This window comes from Podarcis raffonei, chromosome 8 (assembly GCF_027172205.1).
Source record: "Podarcis raffonei isolate rPodRaf1 chromosome 8, rPodRaf1.pri, whole genome shotgun sequence".
Lineage (NCBI taxonomy): Eukaryota > Metazoa > Chordata > Lepidosauria > Squamata > Lacertidae > Podarcis > Podarcis raffonei.
In genome coordinates, this window is record NC_070609.1 from 50345037 (window position 1) to 50363226 (window position 18190).

The window sequence follows — 18190 nt, forward strand, 5'->3', positions numbered from 1 at the left end:
CTGGTCCATTGAGCTCAGTATCGCCTAGACTGCTGGGAAGTGGCTCCCCAGCTTCCCCTTTCTTATTGTCTTCCCCACCCATGCAAAACATGTGCTCTTCTCCCTACCAAGCTATGAGCCATCTGCAATGGAGGATGGGGTGTGCATTTTCTGTCCACAATGCATACACATCTCTCAGATTTCAGCAGGACTTGTGCAGGAGAATTTTCCAGCGGATTTTGTCAGGTGTGTCCATTTCTCACTGTGCAGGTCCTTACACCTCTTCCTTAGGAAGCTGCTTTATACAGAATCAGACCATGGGCTCCACCTAGCTCGGTATTGTCTACACTGAGATGCTGGGATTTGAACCCAACACCTTTTGCATGCAGCACAAATGCTCTGCCGCTGGGCTACAGTCCATCCCGTTCCTCAGTTCAGCAGCCCTTTGCAGATGGAAAATTCGTTGCTTTCATACCCAACAACTGCAAGTAATCCTGGTATTTTTATAGTTCATAGCTATCATCTATCATCTATCTATCTATCTATCTATCTATCTATCTATCTATCTATCTATCTATCTATTATCTATCATCTATCTATCTATCTATCTATCTATCTATCTATCTATCTATCATCTATCATCTATCTATCTATTTCCCTATGGCTATTTGTATGTGCTTCGTTGATTTATTTTGTGGTTTTATCTTTTATTGTACATCACACCCTAGCATCCTAGGAATTGATTTGGTGATTCAGGAATTCAGCAAAATACATAAAAGCATTAGCTGGTCCTGGACTTTGGAAAGAGAAGCCTGACCACTGGGAGAACCCAAAAACCTTGGAAACCACAAAGCTGGGGAGAATAACTGAATATCCATAAGGGTTCAAGGAATCTTGGGATTTTTTCTTTTTCTTTTGCACAATCTTCTGGTAGAGGGATGCTTGCACCTATGGTGTTTCTTGGGCAGGGTTAGGAACATAAGATATAAGCTGCTTTATATGGAATCAGAGCATTGGTCTACCCGGCTCAGTATTGTCTGCACTGACTGGCAGCAGCTCTCCAGGGTTTCAGGCAGGAGACATTCCTTGGAGATGCCAGGACCTTCTGTATGAAAAGCAGGTGCTCTACGACTGAGCTACAGTTCCCTTTCATGGTGAAGAGAACCGGGGGAGAAAGATCCGAGAAACCCAGAGAAGTATCAAGTCAGTGCGGAGCAGAACATGCATGAGAGGGGGCTGGACAAGGAGCCCACAGAGGAATGAGAGAGAGAGAAGAGGCGTGCAGAATGGAAGTGCTAGAAACCAACCACCTGGGTGGGTTTGCGTTAGTGATGACCCCCCACCAGCAGAGTTAGAGGTGCCTTAGAGCAAGATGAGGTGACGTTAGGATGCCCATCGAGCCCTTCCAGACCAGGCCTGGGCAGTACCTGTGGCATGATCCAGCCAGGGGCGCCACCACTGCTTCCTCTGGCGGGAAGCCTCCTTCTTGGTCCCTGCCTCTGTGGAACAGGGCACAAGGAAGCATGAGGGACGGGCCAAGGACCCCCACCCTGCGTGTTGCTGCCAGCTCAGACGAGGGCAGCTGGCGACCTCTGAAGGCAAAGAAATGCTCTCCTCTGAACCCACAAGGCTAGGCAGGGGCAGGAGGGCAGACATGGCCAGGGTAAGATGGGCAGCCCCTAATGCTGCTCACAAAAGCCTGTCAGCTTCAGTGGGGTCCCATCAGTGCAAAGTGTAGTATGGCAGAGGCCCACCGCACAGGGCTGTTTGGGAGCACTGCAGGGGGTTCTACTAGATGACCCTTGGGGTCCCTTCCAACTCTACAATTCTATGATAGGGTATGAACAGTAAAGATAATACTGCACTTTGAAAATTCAGTGTCAAAATGTGACACTGTAGTTAGAGGATGAGAAAGACACTTTGCTGGAGGAGCAATGTTGAGAGAGAAACCAAGAACTGTAAGACACACAGTCCAGTCCCCCATCTAGCCTCCGTTCCTAAACATTTGGGTGTTGAAAATTATGTTGCCTCCAAAAAGTGGAGCCCACCTGACTGAGGATGAAATACTATTTGTATTAATTAGGGAATATCCTGTGGCAGTGAATTCCACAGGTTAGCAATGTGTCTGTGGGAAGATGAAGGGTCCACACAGTCATGTGTGGGAAAGCAGGGTCAAACTGGGTGTCTAATCATGAGTGTGTAGGTCAGAGAGGGCCCCAATTGACAAGGGATGGGGGTCACAAGTTCCAAACCAGAAGTGTTCTCCAGCAAGGCTTCCAGCACTTTGAAAGCCGACCCCCACCCCACTCCACCTCACCCCACTCCACCCCATACTCCCAGCCCCAGAATCTACTTCGCACCTGGGCTCTCTGTCTCCAGGGTCTCTTCTGAGTCAGCTGCAGTCTGTCCCTGGTGGTACTTTTCTTGCTTGGCCCGGATCCGCTCCATCCTGCAGGCACGTGGCAATTTCAGGAGTATGGCACATTGTGCCTCCTCTGTCTGGTTCCCCACCCCCTATTTCTAGGTCCCATGTGATCAGAAAAGCAAGAGAGGACGCCCATGTCTCAGCCCTGTTATGTCCGTTCTCCAAAATCTCTGGCCATCTCCAAGTCGCTTGTGCCAGGGATCTGGTCCACTCCATCTTACACAATGTTATCAAGCCCTATCCTAGGAACTTCTGCACCCCACCCCCCATTTCTGCCTTCAGATAACTTCTGGGAAAGCCAGTTTGCCCAGCATCTGGTAAACAAAAATGCCCCCATCAGCTCCCCGGAAATGACTGCATTGCACCCATGCTATCTGCTGCGTAGGATTGGTTCTGAGAGTTTGAGGAGAGAACAGAGAGCCTGAAATAAGCAGCCCGTGGCTGGCAGGCAAAAGGTGCAATTGTTCCATCAGAAGAGCATCCTCTTTCCTAAGCACATTCCTTGCACTGGGTGACCAAGTACTTCAGGCAAAGGCATCTAAGACCCGTCCCTCCTCAGCAACAGCTTCCCTTTGGTGCCAAGGGAAGTTTCCTAAAAAGCCTATTTGCTGCTGGAGGGGTGGGAGCAGGAGAGGAGGGGGAGCTGGGTGGAAAGGAGGAGGCACTTGACTTCCCACCATCCCTGGTCCTAGGGCTCCAGAGCGAGGGGGTAAAACTCTTGTCTCTTGTTCCACACCTCCCAGCTGTATGAAATTCCTTGATGCCCGAGAACTGGGCTAGAAGCTGCTGAGGACTAGCATGCCCCAAGCTGCTGAACCAAGAAGATGCTTCTCCACTCTCCCCACCCACAAAACTCACTGACGCTTGAGCTGCACTAAGGACTTCTTTTCCGCCTGGTGGTGGAAGCTCATGCTCTTGATCATCCTGGCCTTGAAGAGAGCACAGCCCCTGTGGAGGAGAGACAAAGTGGTGGAGAATGGTTGGAGGAGACCCTCCCTTTGAGGTCCCGGCTGGCACCAACAACCCTTTCTTTCCAGCACCAGCCTAAATTTTTGCATAATACTGAAACTCAGAAACATCCAGTGATGCTGAACGTTGGAAGATTCAAGATGGATAAAAGAAAGTTCTTCTTCAAGCAGTGCATTGCTAAACTGTGGAACTCACTTCCACAGGAGGCAGTGCTGGCCAGCAACTTAGATGGCTTTAAAGGAGGAGAAGACAAATCCATGGAGGAGAAGGCTACTGGCCACAATGGCTATTTTTCTACCTCCACTATCAGAGGCAATAATGATTCTGAATACCAGTTGCTGGAAACCACAGGAGGGGAGAGTCCTGCTCTTGTGCTTTCCCCACAGGCATCTGGTTGGTCATTGTGAGAACAGGATGCTGGACCACATGATCTAGCAGGCTCTCCTTGTGTTCTTAGCTCCTCCCAGGCACCCTGCAACACTGGGGAGCAGGAAAGACACTGCTCTCAGATCAAGCCCACAGCTTTGCCAGTGACCCTCCAAAGACTGTCCCTCCCCAACTATGTGCCAGATTCCCCCTTGCCCCAGCCCTTCCACACCCACCTGGAGGCCTGCAAGGCAGAGGCCTGAAGATCCGCCACAACATGCAGGAAATAGTAGCTGAGGAAGGCCCTGCGCTGGAGGAGCAGGAAGAAGAAGCAGATGCTGTCCCAGATGATGCCAGCTTCTTCCATGGGCAGCGAACAGTCCTGGTTCTTGTCCACATCCTTGGCTGGCAAAGAAGAGGGAAGGGGTGGCTCAGCACACAGGACCTTTTTTGGCACAGAGTGATGGAGGCTAATTCCACATCCTGGTTGCTGCAACCAAAAGGGCTCTCTTCCAGTTGCCCTCCTGTCTTATCACAGCTGACCATTGGACTTAAAAGGAAGGAAAGCTTTTGGGGTGGAAAATAGGTCTTGTGCAAGTTCATATGAGATAAACTGCAATAGGCAGTACAGTATATAAATAAATGAATTAACTATCTATTTTGGGAAGTTGTTGGCTTGTTTGCTCTGTATTTGGACACCTCTTAAAGATCGTGGTCAAATTTTTGCAAATTTTAGCGGATTTGGATACCATTGGAGGCCATTTTTAAGAGAACCTTCCCAAACTGCACTGATTTTAACCCCTGATTTCAAAACTGCAGTTTTTCTTTCTTTTCACAAAATTCACAAGCAACTCCAGGTACAAGGGGACTAGTGCTTCAATCAATCAATCAATCAATCAATCAATCAATCAATCAGAAAGGGATGCAATTCGTAAGGGATTCAGGAAGTTTAGCATGCCAGACTTCCAGCTGCCCTCCCAATACTCCAGCCCACTTTCCTTCAGCCCTCCTTTTCCAGTTCTGTACTCCCCCTCCCCACCAGCCTAATACAGGAGGAAGTTGTGATGAAACCCAGAAAGGCGAGTGGGAGGCACCCTTGCTGTCAGCCGCCACCTCCCATTGCAAATACTCACGGTCGTAGTAACCCTTGACGGTGCAGGCCAGGCTGAAGAGCTGAATCACCCAGCAGAAGTTGTTCTGCATTTGCTGGACGAAGACGCAGGACAGGAGCTAAGAGGAAAGAATCGCAGAAAGGGATGCACAAACATGAAGGAACACAGAAAGAGCTGTGTGCATTCCAATCTGAAATTCAGATGCTCTACTGAGAAAATCTGGATAGGTCAGGCAACCCCAACTGCACAGACACGTCCCCGAACCCAACCTATTCTGCATGCGTAGTTTAACCTGCTTCTGTGGATCACAGTGAAGGGCAAGAAGCTGGGCGGAGAACCGAAGAAACGCTGCTCCCCACGCCACCCCAATAGCACAATGGTGTCCCGCCCCTACCGCGAGCATGTTCTTGGCAACGATGACGGTCACGTTGTAGAGAATCAGGCAGTCCCACAGCATCAGCCGGGCTCTGAGGGGCCGGCGCAGCATGGCGGTGCCACAGAGCAGCAGGTAGAAGCAGGCCATCAGGTATCCCAAGCCAAAGACGCTGATGCGGTTGGCGCCTGCGACAAAGACGATGACCAGCACGAACCAAAAGAGGTAGCGGAACACACACACCTTCAGCATGTCAAGGTAAGACCTGGTGAGAAAGAGATGGGGGGGAGGAAGTACTTAAGAAGAGGCATGCTAGATCAGACCAAGAAAGCAGAAGACCAGATGACCTCAGGATCCCTGCCAACTCTACCATACTGTGATTCCCAGCCACTGGCATTCAGAGGCCTACTGCTTCCAACAATGAAGACAGAACGTAGCCATCATGGCAAGCGGCTATTGATAACCTTATCCCCCAGGAATTTCTCTACTCCAAAACCCATCCAAGTTGGTGGCTCTCACGACCTCTTCCAAGAAGTGAATTCCACAAGTTAACTAGGCCCTGTGTGAAGAAGCGCTTCCTTTTGGCTCCACCGTGCCCTGATTGCTGGAGGCTGATGGAGCACACAAGCTCTCTGTCTCACCTGCAGTTAACAAAGTTGGGCACAGGGTTTGGCTTCTCCTGTAATGACTCAAGCTGCTCCTTGTTGTCACCGGCCAGTTGCACCCACTCTTCGGTCTGCTCGTCCACAAAGACCTTCCATTGCCGTGAGGCACAAAGTAAGAGGAGGAAGTCACCTATGAAAAGCAAGGCGGGTTTAAAAAATAATAATCCAGGACACGCACCCAGTGAGAAGGGTCATAGGGTTAAACAACAGAGGCATGACTGGCAGAGGCACCTGCCTTTTTGGAAATGGAACAGGGCCCAGGAATCTCTCACGTCCTTTCCTAGGGGCTGCACCCAACACTCGTCCCTCCTTCTAAATGCTGCAGCTTGCTAGTCCAGGATGAGTCCAGGGGAGTCTGTGGCCTGCTAGGAGTCCTTGGACTCCAGCTCCCATCAGCCCCAGCCAGCATGGTCAGGGATGATGGAAGTTACAGTCCAACAGCACCCAGAAAGTGACAGGATTCCCCAGCTCATTTACAGGAGCTGTTCCTGGTGCTGAATCCCAGTTGCTCTCAGCCTCAAGATTCAATTGGCCATGCAGAGTAATGGGGCAAAGACTCCCACAGTGCCCCCAGGAAAGACTGGGTGTTGAACGCCGCAAGACCTCGCTTTGCTGGGCTCACTCCGCCACTGCCTGCCACAGGGGAGGGTCAAAATGGCACAAGGGCCGTTTCAAAGTACTCACTCATGAGATTGATGGAGTTGGGCTTCATGTAGAAGTCTGGGAAGTACATCCACTTGATGAGAACAGAGTTGATGGGGATAGCATGGCTCCACCTCCAAGGGTAGTCTAAGGGAGGTAAGAGGGGGTGAAAACGCTGGCAAGTAGCAAAGGGCCCCTGCACAGGCACCTCTGTCTTCCCCAAACCCCCTGCCTGCAGAATGGGGTACAGAGGCAGAATGGTCTCTCTGCGAGAGATTGCCACCCACTCTTGGAAGAAGGCTCATCCTTCTAGACCTCCAAGGGGCCCAAAATTGTCACTCACCGATACAGAGTACTGGAGGGATACCAACGCACAGGAGGTATTGGAAGAGCAGGAAGAACGCCAGGAAGAGACAGTACTTGGGCCAGAGCCTGGCGATAGCATGTCGCCGACGGCGCGTCAGGATGACGACCAACCAGCAGCCGTGAAAGATCACCATGAAGTTCATGCGCTGGCCAATCACATTCACCGTCATCAGGAAGCAGATCTGGATAGGTGGGGAAAGAGGAGAGAAGGGCATTTGTAAGACAATGGCTTTGGTAATGGGGTCTCAGACAAGGAATGCAGAAACAGGGACTCTGGAATAAAGCTCTTGTCCCAAAATATGTGTGTCTGGGGTGTGTGTGTGTGACACCTCCTTCCAAGTTCAGATGATATATCATTATATATTTTATGGCTTCAACCCACCCTGGAACCTTGTGGAGAAGGATGGGTGAGTAATCCAATAAAATAAATAACTACTAAGCTAAAACAAATTAACTGTTAGGTTAAATACGTTGCAAAAGTCTCCTTGGACTATTGATGAAGGCTGGCATACAAATCAAATCAAATCAAATCAAATCAAATCAGCAGATTTTCCACCGACTGGCAGATGATGCTTTCAATATTGCCCCACCACTCTGATTTCCAAGCCATGCAGATAATCAAGACCTGTCAATACGCTCTCTGCCCTCTCACCTCTAGGCCAAACTTGTAGTAGAAGTAGTTGACAAAGTATTTGATGCAGTTTAGCAGGCCTTTATCCAGGTTCTGACGGGTTGCATCCTCAAAGACTGTCTGGGTGACCGGAGGCACCAGCTGGTGTTGCTTACGGTAGTATTCCTGGCACCGGTAGACAATGGCCTCGAAGACCAGCAGAACCAGCACTTGCAAATGGTTCTGGAGAAGAGACAGACACACAGAGAGAAAAGAGATAGCAGAGTTTAGTGACTGAGGTGGAGAGAAAAGAACGAGGCTGCAAAATAACAAACTTCCTAAGCTGGGATTCCAAAATGCCACCTTCCCGGGTTATGATTGCGGGTGGATGCTGAGGAACAGTTAAAATGATTAAATCACCCAGGTAGTGTGTGGATATGAAGGCTCTGAGCCACCACAGGAACAAAAACAACAAAAGCACCACTGCAACTGACCATTACCTTGACTCATCCCATATTTTCACAGAAGGAACTGAAAAAATGGTTTCCCACCTCTGGTTTAAGTACTAAATTTCATATCTGTAAAATGTCCTGAAGGGCTTTTTATGATGAAGGGCAGTATAGAAATTTATTGTATGAATGAAAATCCACCACTGTGGCAATGAAGCCAAAAAACATGACTGGGTTATATCAAAATGGTTGCCAACCTTCCTTTCTGGATACAGCTTCCCCTTCCCAAATAGATCTTCCCAAATCATAGCAGATGCCAGAAGCGAAAAGAGTTGGAGGCACTAAGACAGCTGGTGTGGTCTAACGATCAGTGTTGGACTAGGATCTGGGAGACCAGGGTTTGAATCCTCACTCACCATGAAGCTGACTGGGTGACCTCTCTCTCTGAACCTAATCTACTTCCCAGGGCCATTGGAAGGATAAAACGGGGAGGGGAAGAACCATGTACCTTGAGCTTCTTGGAGGAATGTAATAAATAAATAAGATGGGTTGACCACTCACCTGGATGTAACCCAGGTTGGGGTACTCCTTTCTGATCCCAAACCAGTTTGCTGGGTCGACAGGATGCTGGTAGAGTGTTGAGTTGCCAATCTCCTCTGGCTGCAGATTGGTGTTGTTGGGCTGAGGCAACGGAGCAAGCAAAGATTATATCATTATATAATATGATACAAGAGATCAAAATTGGGATATTATATTCCTTCTAGTGTTGCAAGGAAAGAAAAAGCCCCCAAGATGGTGGGGGAGAACGCCTGACCCTAATCTCATCGGTCTGGAACAGAACAAAAATAAGAAATTTGCGGGATGACTGAACGTCAGTTTTCCGCTGCCACCCCAAACACACACCCAGAGACAGGTTTTGGAGCCCATCTCCCATACCTCTGTGCAGTTGTAGGAATAATCTTCTGGGTTGACAATCTTCAGCTGATAAAGCATCTTGCAGACAATGATAATGCAGACCCAGATGGTGGAGAGGCACGAGGCCATGTGGCTGAAACGGCAGTAGGGGATGGCAAAGGCCCACAGCACCATCAGCACGAAGTTCATCACCGACACCTAGATGAGAGGAGAGAAGAAGAGGGTGGAGACTTGCAGGAGCGGCTGTATGGCTACATACACACCAGACATTTAAAGTATAGTTGCATCTTGGAAGCTGAAAAGAATCCATTCTGGAAGTCTGTTTGACTTCCAAAATGTTTGGAAACCAAAGCGCAGCTTCTAATTGGCTGCAGGAAGTTCAGAAACCAGAACACTCACTTCCAGGTTTCGATCGTTCAGGAGCCAATTTGTTCGACAACTAAGGCATCAAAAACCAAGGTACGACTGTACATCCCCCCCCCCCCCGCTAAAAAAAAAGAATCTTGGAAACTGAAGTTTACCCCTCACAGAGCTACAATTTGCAGCACCTGTAAACTACAGTTCCCAGGATTCTATGGGCATGGGGGGAAAGAGCTTTAAATGTACACTCTGTACGGAGCCTATGCCTCCTTGCCCATTGGCAGTCATACCTGCAAAACGCCTGAATCTGGTGCACAGCTCAGTGTTCTGCCTTTATTTTTAAAAAGTATATTTGCACTCCCATGTTATAGAGAAAATATGTCACCATTGCCAGGTGAGACTGACAACAGCCACAGAGAGCGTCTGGAGGGCCAGAGGGGGCATGTCCCCTTCTCCATTCCCCCAGGGGGGCCTCCTCCCTTCAGCAGAACTCCCCGGCTCAATCTCTCCTCTCCTCTTGCAGCCTCACCTCCTGCAAGGCCACCCAGACGACGTAGAGAGCCACTAGTTTCAGGATGTGCAGCTCCAGCAGACGCAGGACGAAGACTCGGATGCGGCCAAGGATGCTGGAGAACTTCCTGCCCAGCACCATCAGGCGTTCCAGCACCAAGCCCCATTTGCTGGGCACACCCTCTGCAGCAGGGAAAAGGGGGGGGGGAGGACAGGGGACAGTGAGGCAGAGCTGGGAGCATTTCGCCTTGCTGGATTTGTATGTTTCAAGCCTACTGTTGCCCTCCCCAGCTTTGTGGGACCACCCAAGACAGAAAGCAAGCCAGTACAAAACCAGACATTCTGATCTGGAGAAAGCCCAATATTTCAAATGGTGATCCATAAAGGGAAACGCACATCTGAATGAGTTTGATTCTCAGGGTTTTTGTACTTGTTTCCTCTTCCACAGGCACAACACGGCTGTAATGTGCAAAAAGTGGTTGTTGGGTGGGGAGAGAGGAGAGCCCTAGATGTGGGGAGAGCATAGGCCCTCTTTGCATTGGAAGACAAGAGGGTGGAGGAAGAGAAAGAAAGAGATACCTTAGGAAAAGGAAAAGGAAAAGGAAAAGAAAACCTGCTTGTAATTTTCCTCCTGGATATTGTAAATTCTGGACAGGAGAGCTCTGTGCTTCTCAGGGGCCTATTTCCCCCACTGCCTGCTGACCTGAGGAGAAGACCTTCTGCTTACCCTCGGAAGCAGCATCAACTTCAGCTTCTGGTTCCTGGTCTTTGGCCTCACCGTCCTCAGGCTGCAGCAGGACACGGCTCCCACTGGCCTCTTCATTCCTGAAATCCAGAGGAGTGGCAAAAAAAGATCAGACCCAGGGCAGACAGTTTAGCCTGGGGAAATTCCTGGCGCTAGAAAGGCAACCTTTCCCAAGTACAGGACAGGACGCCAGGGGTTTAAGCCACAGCTTCTCTATAGCAGGGATGGGGACCCTGTGGCTCGCTTGGTGTGGTGGGACCATACACCCCTCTTCCCCAGGCCGGTACATCTTCCCCTTCACCAACTCACTGGCTTTGGAGGTGGTGGTGGTGTTTCAGCAGGGGAAAGGGGGCTTCAGCAGGGGCTGAGCTAGCAATTCAAGAAGGGACAAATGTTCTTCTTGCATTGCTTGGCTTCCTTGCTGTGCACTGAAAAAGCAGCTCCCCTTTCTCAACACACACACACACTTTCTTTTTCATTGACTTAATGCTATTGCTAGAGAGCTGAGAGCCAGATAGCCTTGCTTCTCTGCCGCAAATCAGTCAGGGATCCCCATCTCCTTTCTGCCTAGGAGTCCATGGACGGAGCTATCTCCAAACCACCACAGGCTGTTGTTAGAGGGACCACATTACATACCCCAATGCGTGTGAGCCATCAACCCGCAGCGGAATGACATGCTCCAGGTCAGTGATGCGCATGAAGGGGCGGTGGAAGTAATGCAGCTGCAGGATGCAGGCCAACAGGAAGAAGCCCGGAATGAAGATGCTGGAGAAGAGCTCTGAGACGCTGAACTGCTCCAGGCCCAGATCAGCCAACCTGGGGAGAGGGGAAAGCACATATATATAAAGAGACATTGGCCAGGGAGACCAAGGGAGGTGCGAGAGACCTACAAAAAGGTAGAAACACAAATATCAACAATGCAGGGACACACCTTCCCTACAAGAAAAATGTGCAATCCTGTTGGGTTTTCTTTATTGGGGAAAAAAGGGATTGAGAAAGGGTGAATGCAAGACAAACCTACTGGATCAGACCAATAGCCCATCTAGGTCCAGCATGCTGTTCTTAACAGTGGCTGGCCAGGTGCCCATGGGAAGCCTGCAAACCGGACATCAACGCAACAGCATTCTGCCCACCTGCAATTCCCAGCAACTGGCCCCCAAAGGCATAATGCCTCTGACAGCGGAAGCAGAACACAGCCATGTTGTCTAGTAGCCGTTGATAGGCTTTGTCAAATTCTCTTTTACAGCCATCCAAGTCAGTGGCCCTAACCGCCTCCTGTGGGAGTGAGTTCCACATGCTCTGCATGATCATAGAGCCATAGAGTTGGAAGAAACCTCAAGGATTCATTTAGTCCAACCCTCTGCAATACAGGAATATGCAGCTGTCCCTTGTGGGGAGCAAACTTGCAACCATGGCATTATCAGCACCACGCTCTATCCAACAGAGCTTTCCAGTGGTGTCAGACTACAACTCCCATAGTTCCTGATCATTGTGTGGATTGTGTGGTTGTGTAGATGGGGAGCATAATAGCTTCATGCCCTGGTAAGCTTCTTATAGGCATGCGCTCTACAACTCTGAGAAGCAGGATGGTGGACAAGATGAACCTTTGGTCTGGCCCAGCAAGGCTCTCCTGACTTCCATATGCTAGCAGACACCTCAATTTATTGGAGACCAGAGTAGCAAATTTCCCCCATGAGCCTCTTCCTCCAGTGGTCCTAAGGGGGTGGGGAAACTTACTGCTCATCGGTTAATCCCATGAAGTTCTTCCAGTACATGGGGAAGTCCTCGAACTGGAAGGTGTAAACAGCAATGAGCACCAGCATTGTGTAAGCCACCACCAGCCACCAGAAGGCCTTCAAGAGTTTCCGCCAGAGACTGTAGTACACCTGCAGAGAAAAGGGTGGTGGTGTCAGGGGAGGAGAATGACCCACCTGTGTCAGGATACTCCACCCACACAACCCAGCCGGTTCTCCAGAGGAGGCAAAGTGACGGGTGCCAATGAAAGGCGCAACAAGAGATCAATGCTCTGAGTTGTTCGCTTGTCACATACCAGGGGTGGAGAAAGCTGTGGACCTCCCGATGGTACTGGACCCCAACTCCCATCGCTCCTGACCACTGGCCATATTGACTAGGGCTCATGGGAGTTGGAGTCCAGAAGCATCTCTAGGGCCACAGCTCTCTCACATGTGCCACAGGGGAACAGAAACAAGCTACACTGTCTGCCAACCCGGGCTGTGGGCTACAGGGCTGTATGGCCCTGAAAATATTTATTTCAGCAATATGTATACCACTTAATCACAGTAGTCTATAAGTGGTATACAGGAGATCCAAAGGAAGACTAAGAGTGAGTTAGCTGTAATAAAAAAGAAGACTCCAGTAATCACCAGAATTTCAACAGGGGTGTGAGGAACTGTCTGATGTCAGCTAGAAGGGAGTGCCACAATACTAAACACATGACTCCTAGGGGATGCAAGTCATGCGTTTGAGCCATGGGGGACCACAACAATAACTCCCTCAAAGACCTCAGTGACTGAGGATGGATAGAAGCGATCAAGTGGTCCTCATGGGACCTGGACCTTGTAAATTATAAACAAGAGCACTGAGGTAACAGTAGAAATATCCCACATCAGGGGTGGGGAAATGGATCTGACCAGCAGGCCAGATCATTATCTCCCCCAATTGCAACTGATCAAACCCATTTCCAGTAGTGTAGTTACCTGCCCCATACCTGACATCATCAGGTGAAGGGAAAGTAGACACACTTTGGCTGAAATGGCCTTGCAGGCTAAATGAGGAGGATGAGTGGGATGAATTAGGATAGCTGGTCAAAAGCTCCCCCACACTGCTCTCCTGTAATTACCAGGCTCAAAATTAAGCCCCCAGAGACTATTCTGAGAAGCAAGAAAGACTCCAACCAGTTGCCAGCACTTTATGATAACTGCAAAAAGATCCTGGACTGCTTAGTAAGCAGCGGGAGACCAAGGAGCTCTGGGAATATTAAGTAGTCAAAAAGAGGACACCTCCAGCTGTTTAACTAGAGCATCACCTTGAAATCTTAGGGTTTCACAACACAATCTTTGGGGAGTGGGACAAGGCTCTTCCTGGAAGGAAGAGCTATAGAGCTCGCAGTAGAATGCAGAAGCTCCCAGGTTCAGTGTCCAGCAGCTTCAAAAGATTGGACAAAAGCTGATGAAGAAAACCTTTCCTGCTTGGGACACTGGAAAGACTACCAATGGTCTGACTCAATATCAGGCCGCTTCCTCTGCTCTCTTTCAAGCTATGGCCCTGGGGCCTCTCCAACCCAGCCTAACCTGGAAGAGGGTGAGGCAGAGGAGGAAGAGGAACATGTAGACAATCTTGTAGACAACCAGGCGTCCGGCAAAGCTGACGACGATGAACATGCCGGCACAAACCAAGATCCAGAACTTTGCATAAAAGGCCATCACGTGCGCCCCCAGGATCTTTAGGATGTCTCGCTTATGGTCTGGCCCTGAGAGGGGAGAGAATAAAAAGGGTGGCTCAGAATCTGAGGTTGCAAGAATAGAATCTGGGTACTCACTCACGTGCTGGCAAACAATGGGCATATTCCCTCAACAAAACTGCATAAAGTTCAAGATCACATTGTGATAGGAAGACAAGCTTCTCTTGGATTTTTCTCCTACTCCCTGTTCAACAAAGTAAGTGTCATGAGCTGGAATTCAGGGCCATCATCCTTGTGGTTTGGGGCAAGGAAAAGGAGAGGAATAGTCTCTTTTCCCCAAAAATGGAGAATGTGGAGAATCACCCCCATCCCACAGAGTTTTTTCCTTCCTGAGATGGAAATCCTGGCCCATAATTATACGGTGGGCCACAAGGGAAAGGCAACTTGTACATGCCCAGGAACAGTCTCCATATTTTTCACATTACAAATAGCACGCCTGAAGAGGAATGTAGTCCCAAAGACAAGGTTCTTCATCTGAGCTTTATCAAAGTCTAGCCAAACTTAGGTTTAGGAGAGCACAGCAAATGCTTTGGAACGAACTGCTCACAGGCCCATCCATGGGAAGGATACAGAAAACACAAACACAATTCATGCAAAGGCTTTCCTGAACCTAAACGGGTGTCAATCTGGTCTGTAATCTGGGTAGGAGGACCACTAGGGTCCCATTCATGAGCAGAAGAGGATTAGTTTGTTTATGAAGAATTGAACAAAAAACAGGCCAACTGACCCGCTGGTCTTGGCACTTGCATTCTCACCTGAGTCTGAAACTGTCACCTCCACCAAGGGGGCAGGCCGTTGCTTCTTCTTCAGCAGCTTCTCCTTCACGAATTGCCTCACCAGGAGCCAGAAGGTCAGGGTGAAAAGGAGCTGCAGGCAAAGAGGGGGAGACAGCAGGTTAGAGTCCTCATGCAAGAGAACACTCTTCCTCCAAAGTGTTGGGTTTCCATTCCAGAACAACAGGACGGGTGCAGAAAGTCATTAGGGGGAATTTCAGGGGGGAACACAAACCGGGGAAATAAGGGCCTTTCCTGCACTTAGGTTTTGTCACAGACCAATGCTGATTCCAAGCGCAAGCATCACTGCAGTGTCCTGAGCTGGCTGTGCTGGAATCGGAAGCCCGTGGCCCTCCATAAATTGCTGGACTACAACTCCCATCATCCCTTCCTACTGGCTGCGTTGGCTGGGGCTGATTGGAGTTGGAGTCTGGGAGCAATTGGAGGACCGCAGGCTTCCCACTCCTGTGCAAGAACATTATGGAAGAACAAGATCACATCCTCTGGGGACCACAGGAGGAAAGTCTCCTGTTTCAGCATCTTGTGGCACAAAGGTAGCACAGGACAATACCAACGCCACTTTCAGCAAAACAGAGCCCCAACAGTGGGAAAAGAGAGGGGAGAAAGTAGAAAAGAGGGAGAGAGAAAGACTGGAGACACACACACACACACACACACACACACACACACACACACACACACGTAAAGGACAGAGATGGTGCACAAATGGTGCCTACCTTGGCTCCCAGGTGCAGACAGGGGTGAACATACCACACCAGCCCCAGTTGCTGCAGGGGCATAAAGCCAACCTTGGTGGGCAGCTCTGGTTCTAGGTCCATGCCCCAAACATACTGGAGGCTGCAGAGGGTGATGCCATAGAGCAGGATGAAGGGCGAGCACAGCATGGCAAAGTGGTGCCTGCTCCGAACGATCCAGATGAGGCAGGCCCAGAGCAGCAGCACAAACGTCAGCCAGCTGTGATAGGTGATGCTCCACACCTGCAAGGAAGGGAAAGCAAGAGTCTCTGCCATGTGTTATATATGGCACTACTGAAGATTTATTGCTTTAATTCATTGTCTGCTGCTTTGGAAAACTGGTATAGCTGGAAAAGGCAGATGCATGGCCTGGAAAGAGATAAATGCATGACCTTGTGCAAAGTAGCTAAAGATGCCAGGAGTTCCTTGGCCACACAGGCAGGAATAATAATGATATTTTGCTGGGGTGGGGGGTGACCCAACCAGGACCACCACAGGATTTTACATTATCAATGCCTATCACATGAGAAATTAACTTGGCAGTGCAGGGAACCTCAGGCAGAAATTCACAGAGACAAATGCCGGTTCTGAATTATTACTTATGCAAAGGCAAACGATAAAACGCTCCATCCGCCTGCTACGCAACTCTCCTTCTGGCACGACTCTTTAGTTCCTGTTTTGTATTCTCATATTGCAGGATTTTAGCATATGTATCCTGAAGTGGAAGCAGTGGGTGGGGCTAGAATAATCCTTTTAAAAAAACAAAAACTATTGGGGGGAGGTTCATTGTGATTAAGTGCTTGCTGTGTCAAGAGCAGCTCTCGAGTCCTCTTCCCTCTTTCCACCAACCCCCTCTGCCCCCCCGTGCATCTTGCTGCTGTCCTCCTTTGACCCTTCCACCCCAACGTCTCCCAGTGCATGGCCCAGGTGCCCCTGCTTCTTACCATCATAGCAATGAGGGCACAAACATAACTCTGGTTCATGATGACATGGCCCAGGGAATGCAGCAGCAGCTTCTCCTTGCGGTGCTCCTTTTTCCTGGTGGCTACAAAGGAGGGATTTTGAGGGCATTGTTCATTCATTCATTCATTCATTTAGAAACCGCTTAAATTTTTAGAAAATCTTCAAATGGGGTACAACAGTGGTTCCCAAACTTTCTCCCCGCCCCTCACTCCATGGACCACCTGAAAATTGCTGAGGGTCTTTGAGGACCACTTCAAGACATCAGCCACTGGCCTGATCCTGCAGGGTGTTCTTATGTGCTAGATAACCCAGTGTGGACGGGGCAATGTGAAAATCAGGGAAGGAAAGATCCAGGCCTCCAAGTCAGAAAAACTCCATCATTTGGAGCCAGATCTTGTGTGTTGTTTTCCAGAGCTAGACTGGGATTACACACACCTGGGCCATGAGCTTGCAAGGAGCACTTTTATTCCCAAGAAATCAGGGCAGGTTACCAATACAAGAGAAGCAGTGCTGTGCCTGCAAGTGCTGCCTTCTAACCACCAGGAGGAAGCACTGTCTCATGCCAACCCAGTCCCAGGTGATTCCAGGACAGTTTAATGCCAGGTAAGCAGCCTACGCAGCAAACTCCCACACCCACGCTCAGTGCCAAAAGCAGTTTTCAGGATGAGCTCAGAGAAGGACATTGCCTTCCAGTCTCTTAACTTGAGGACACCAGGAACTGTCGAGTAGAGTCAAGGGCCCACACCACCAGCAGCAAAGACTGGGGGTGCTTCCAGACTGTTTCAATGTTTTGGGTCGGATTCAGTTACATGACAGCAAATGCAAGTTATGCAGCTGAGAGTTGATTTGCAGGTCCTGTGCAACAGACCCACTTCAACCTCTAAAACTGGACTTTTTGTGATAAGGAAAGTGTCGGGAAAATGCACTGGAAAGTGTGGGATAACGTTTGCTTGATGAATGCTCAACAAACAGTTTGTCTGGAACTGACTTCCACTAAGGACAGAACAAGAGCCTGGAGCTGAGTGAGGCCAAAGGCCCAGGTAGTCCAGCATCCTGTTCTCACTATGGCCAACCAGAGGCCCCAGGGGAAAGTCCACAAACAGGAGCTGAGTGCAGCAGCAACACTCTGGTGAATCCCAGTAACTGGCATTCAGAGGCTTACTGCCTTTGACAGTGGAGGGGGAATTGCAGCTAGCAGCTTCTGATACTTTATCTCCCATTAAAAAAACTCAGTGGGTGAATTCTGCTTCCATTCTGAACCTGACCAACTATATTTTACTGTGCATTACACTGATATATGGTCCTTCCTCCATGGAGTTTAGAGCAATTTCCACATGGGTTTCCCATCCCAGAAAGATCTGCTTCACTTGACAGACATGACCACAAGCAGGTGCTTCCAGATCACTCTGAGCCCCTCTGACTGACTACTGGGGAAAGATCACAGGGATCATTTACCATCTCTTCTTAGCAGGAGGCTTGGCTCACATGCAAATGCAATCTAATGAGACATTTGATCTTCAAGCCTCCTTGCGCTTTGCAACTATCCTCTGACAGAGACCTGGGTGGCTGATAGGCTAGGCTGATCAGCTCAGGCAGGGTTTGGAGCGAGAGGGTTCTGCCTTTCAAGGGACAGTTGCGCTGGATGTTCCCTTTCCACCATCTGATCATGTGCTATGCACCCATTGCAGATGGTGTGTAATTAAGAGAATGCAGAAGTTGGCAAAAAGGGAGG

At 49.5% G+C, this 18190-nt stretch overlaps 1 protein-coding gene across 5 annotated transcripts in view; it reads right to left on the reverse strand.

Moving 5' to 3' along the window:
• PIEZO1 (piezo type mechanosensitive ion channel component 1) overlaps positions 1-18190 on the reverse strand; it is a 109994-nt gene that overhangs the window by 19149 nt on the left and 72655 nt on the right. For 3 of the 5 annotated variants that reach the window (XM_053399968.1, XM_053399971.1, XM_053399973.1), the window contains 20 exons: positions 16440-16540; positions 15478-15738; positions 14723-14834; positions 13798-13976; positions 12224-12372; positions 11123-11302; positions 10469-10566; positions 9761-9924; positions 8893-9069; positions 8518-8643; positions 7550-7750; positions 6875-7079; positions 6574-6678; positions 5866-6019; positions 5246-5489; positions 4873-4969; positions 3976-4144; positions 3263-3352; positions 2340-2428; positions 1407-1478 (listed from right to left, as the gene is read on the reverse strand). In XM_053399968.1, the coding sequence (XP_053255943.1) occupies positions 1407-1478; positions 2340-2428; positions 3263-3352; positions 3976-4144; positions 4873-4969; positions 5246-5489; positions 5866-6019; positions 6574-6678; positions 6875-7079; positions 7550-7750; positions 8518-8643; positions 8893-9069; positions 9761-9924; positions 10469-10566; positions 11123-11302; positions 12224-12372; positions 13798-13976; positions 14723-14834; positions 15478-15738; positions 16440-16540 (2973 nt within the window). The remainder of the gene's footprint in view (positions 1-1406; positions 1479-2339; positions 2429-3262; positions 3353-3975; positions 4145-4872; positions 4970-5245; positions 5490-5865; positions 6020-6573; positions 6679-6874; positions 7080-7549; positions 7751-8517; positions 8644-8892; positions 9070-9760; positions 9925-10468; positions 10567-11122; positions 11303-12223; positions 12373-13797; positions 13977-14722; positions 14835-15477; positions 15739-16439; positions 16541-18190) is intronic. The other 2 variants (XM_053399972.1, XM_053399970.1) reach the window with 1 other exon arrangement.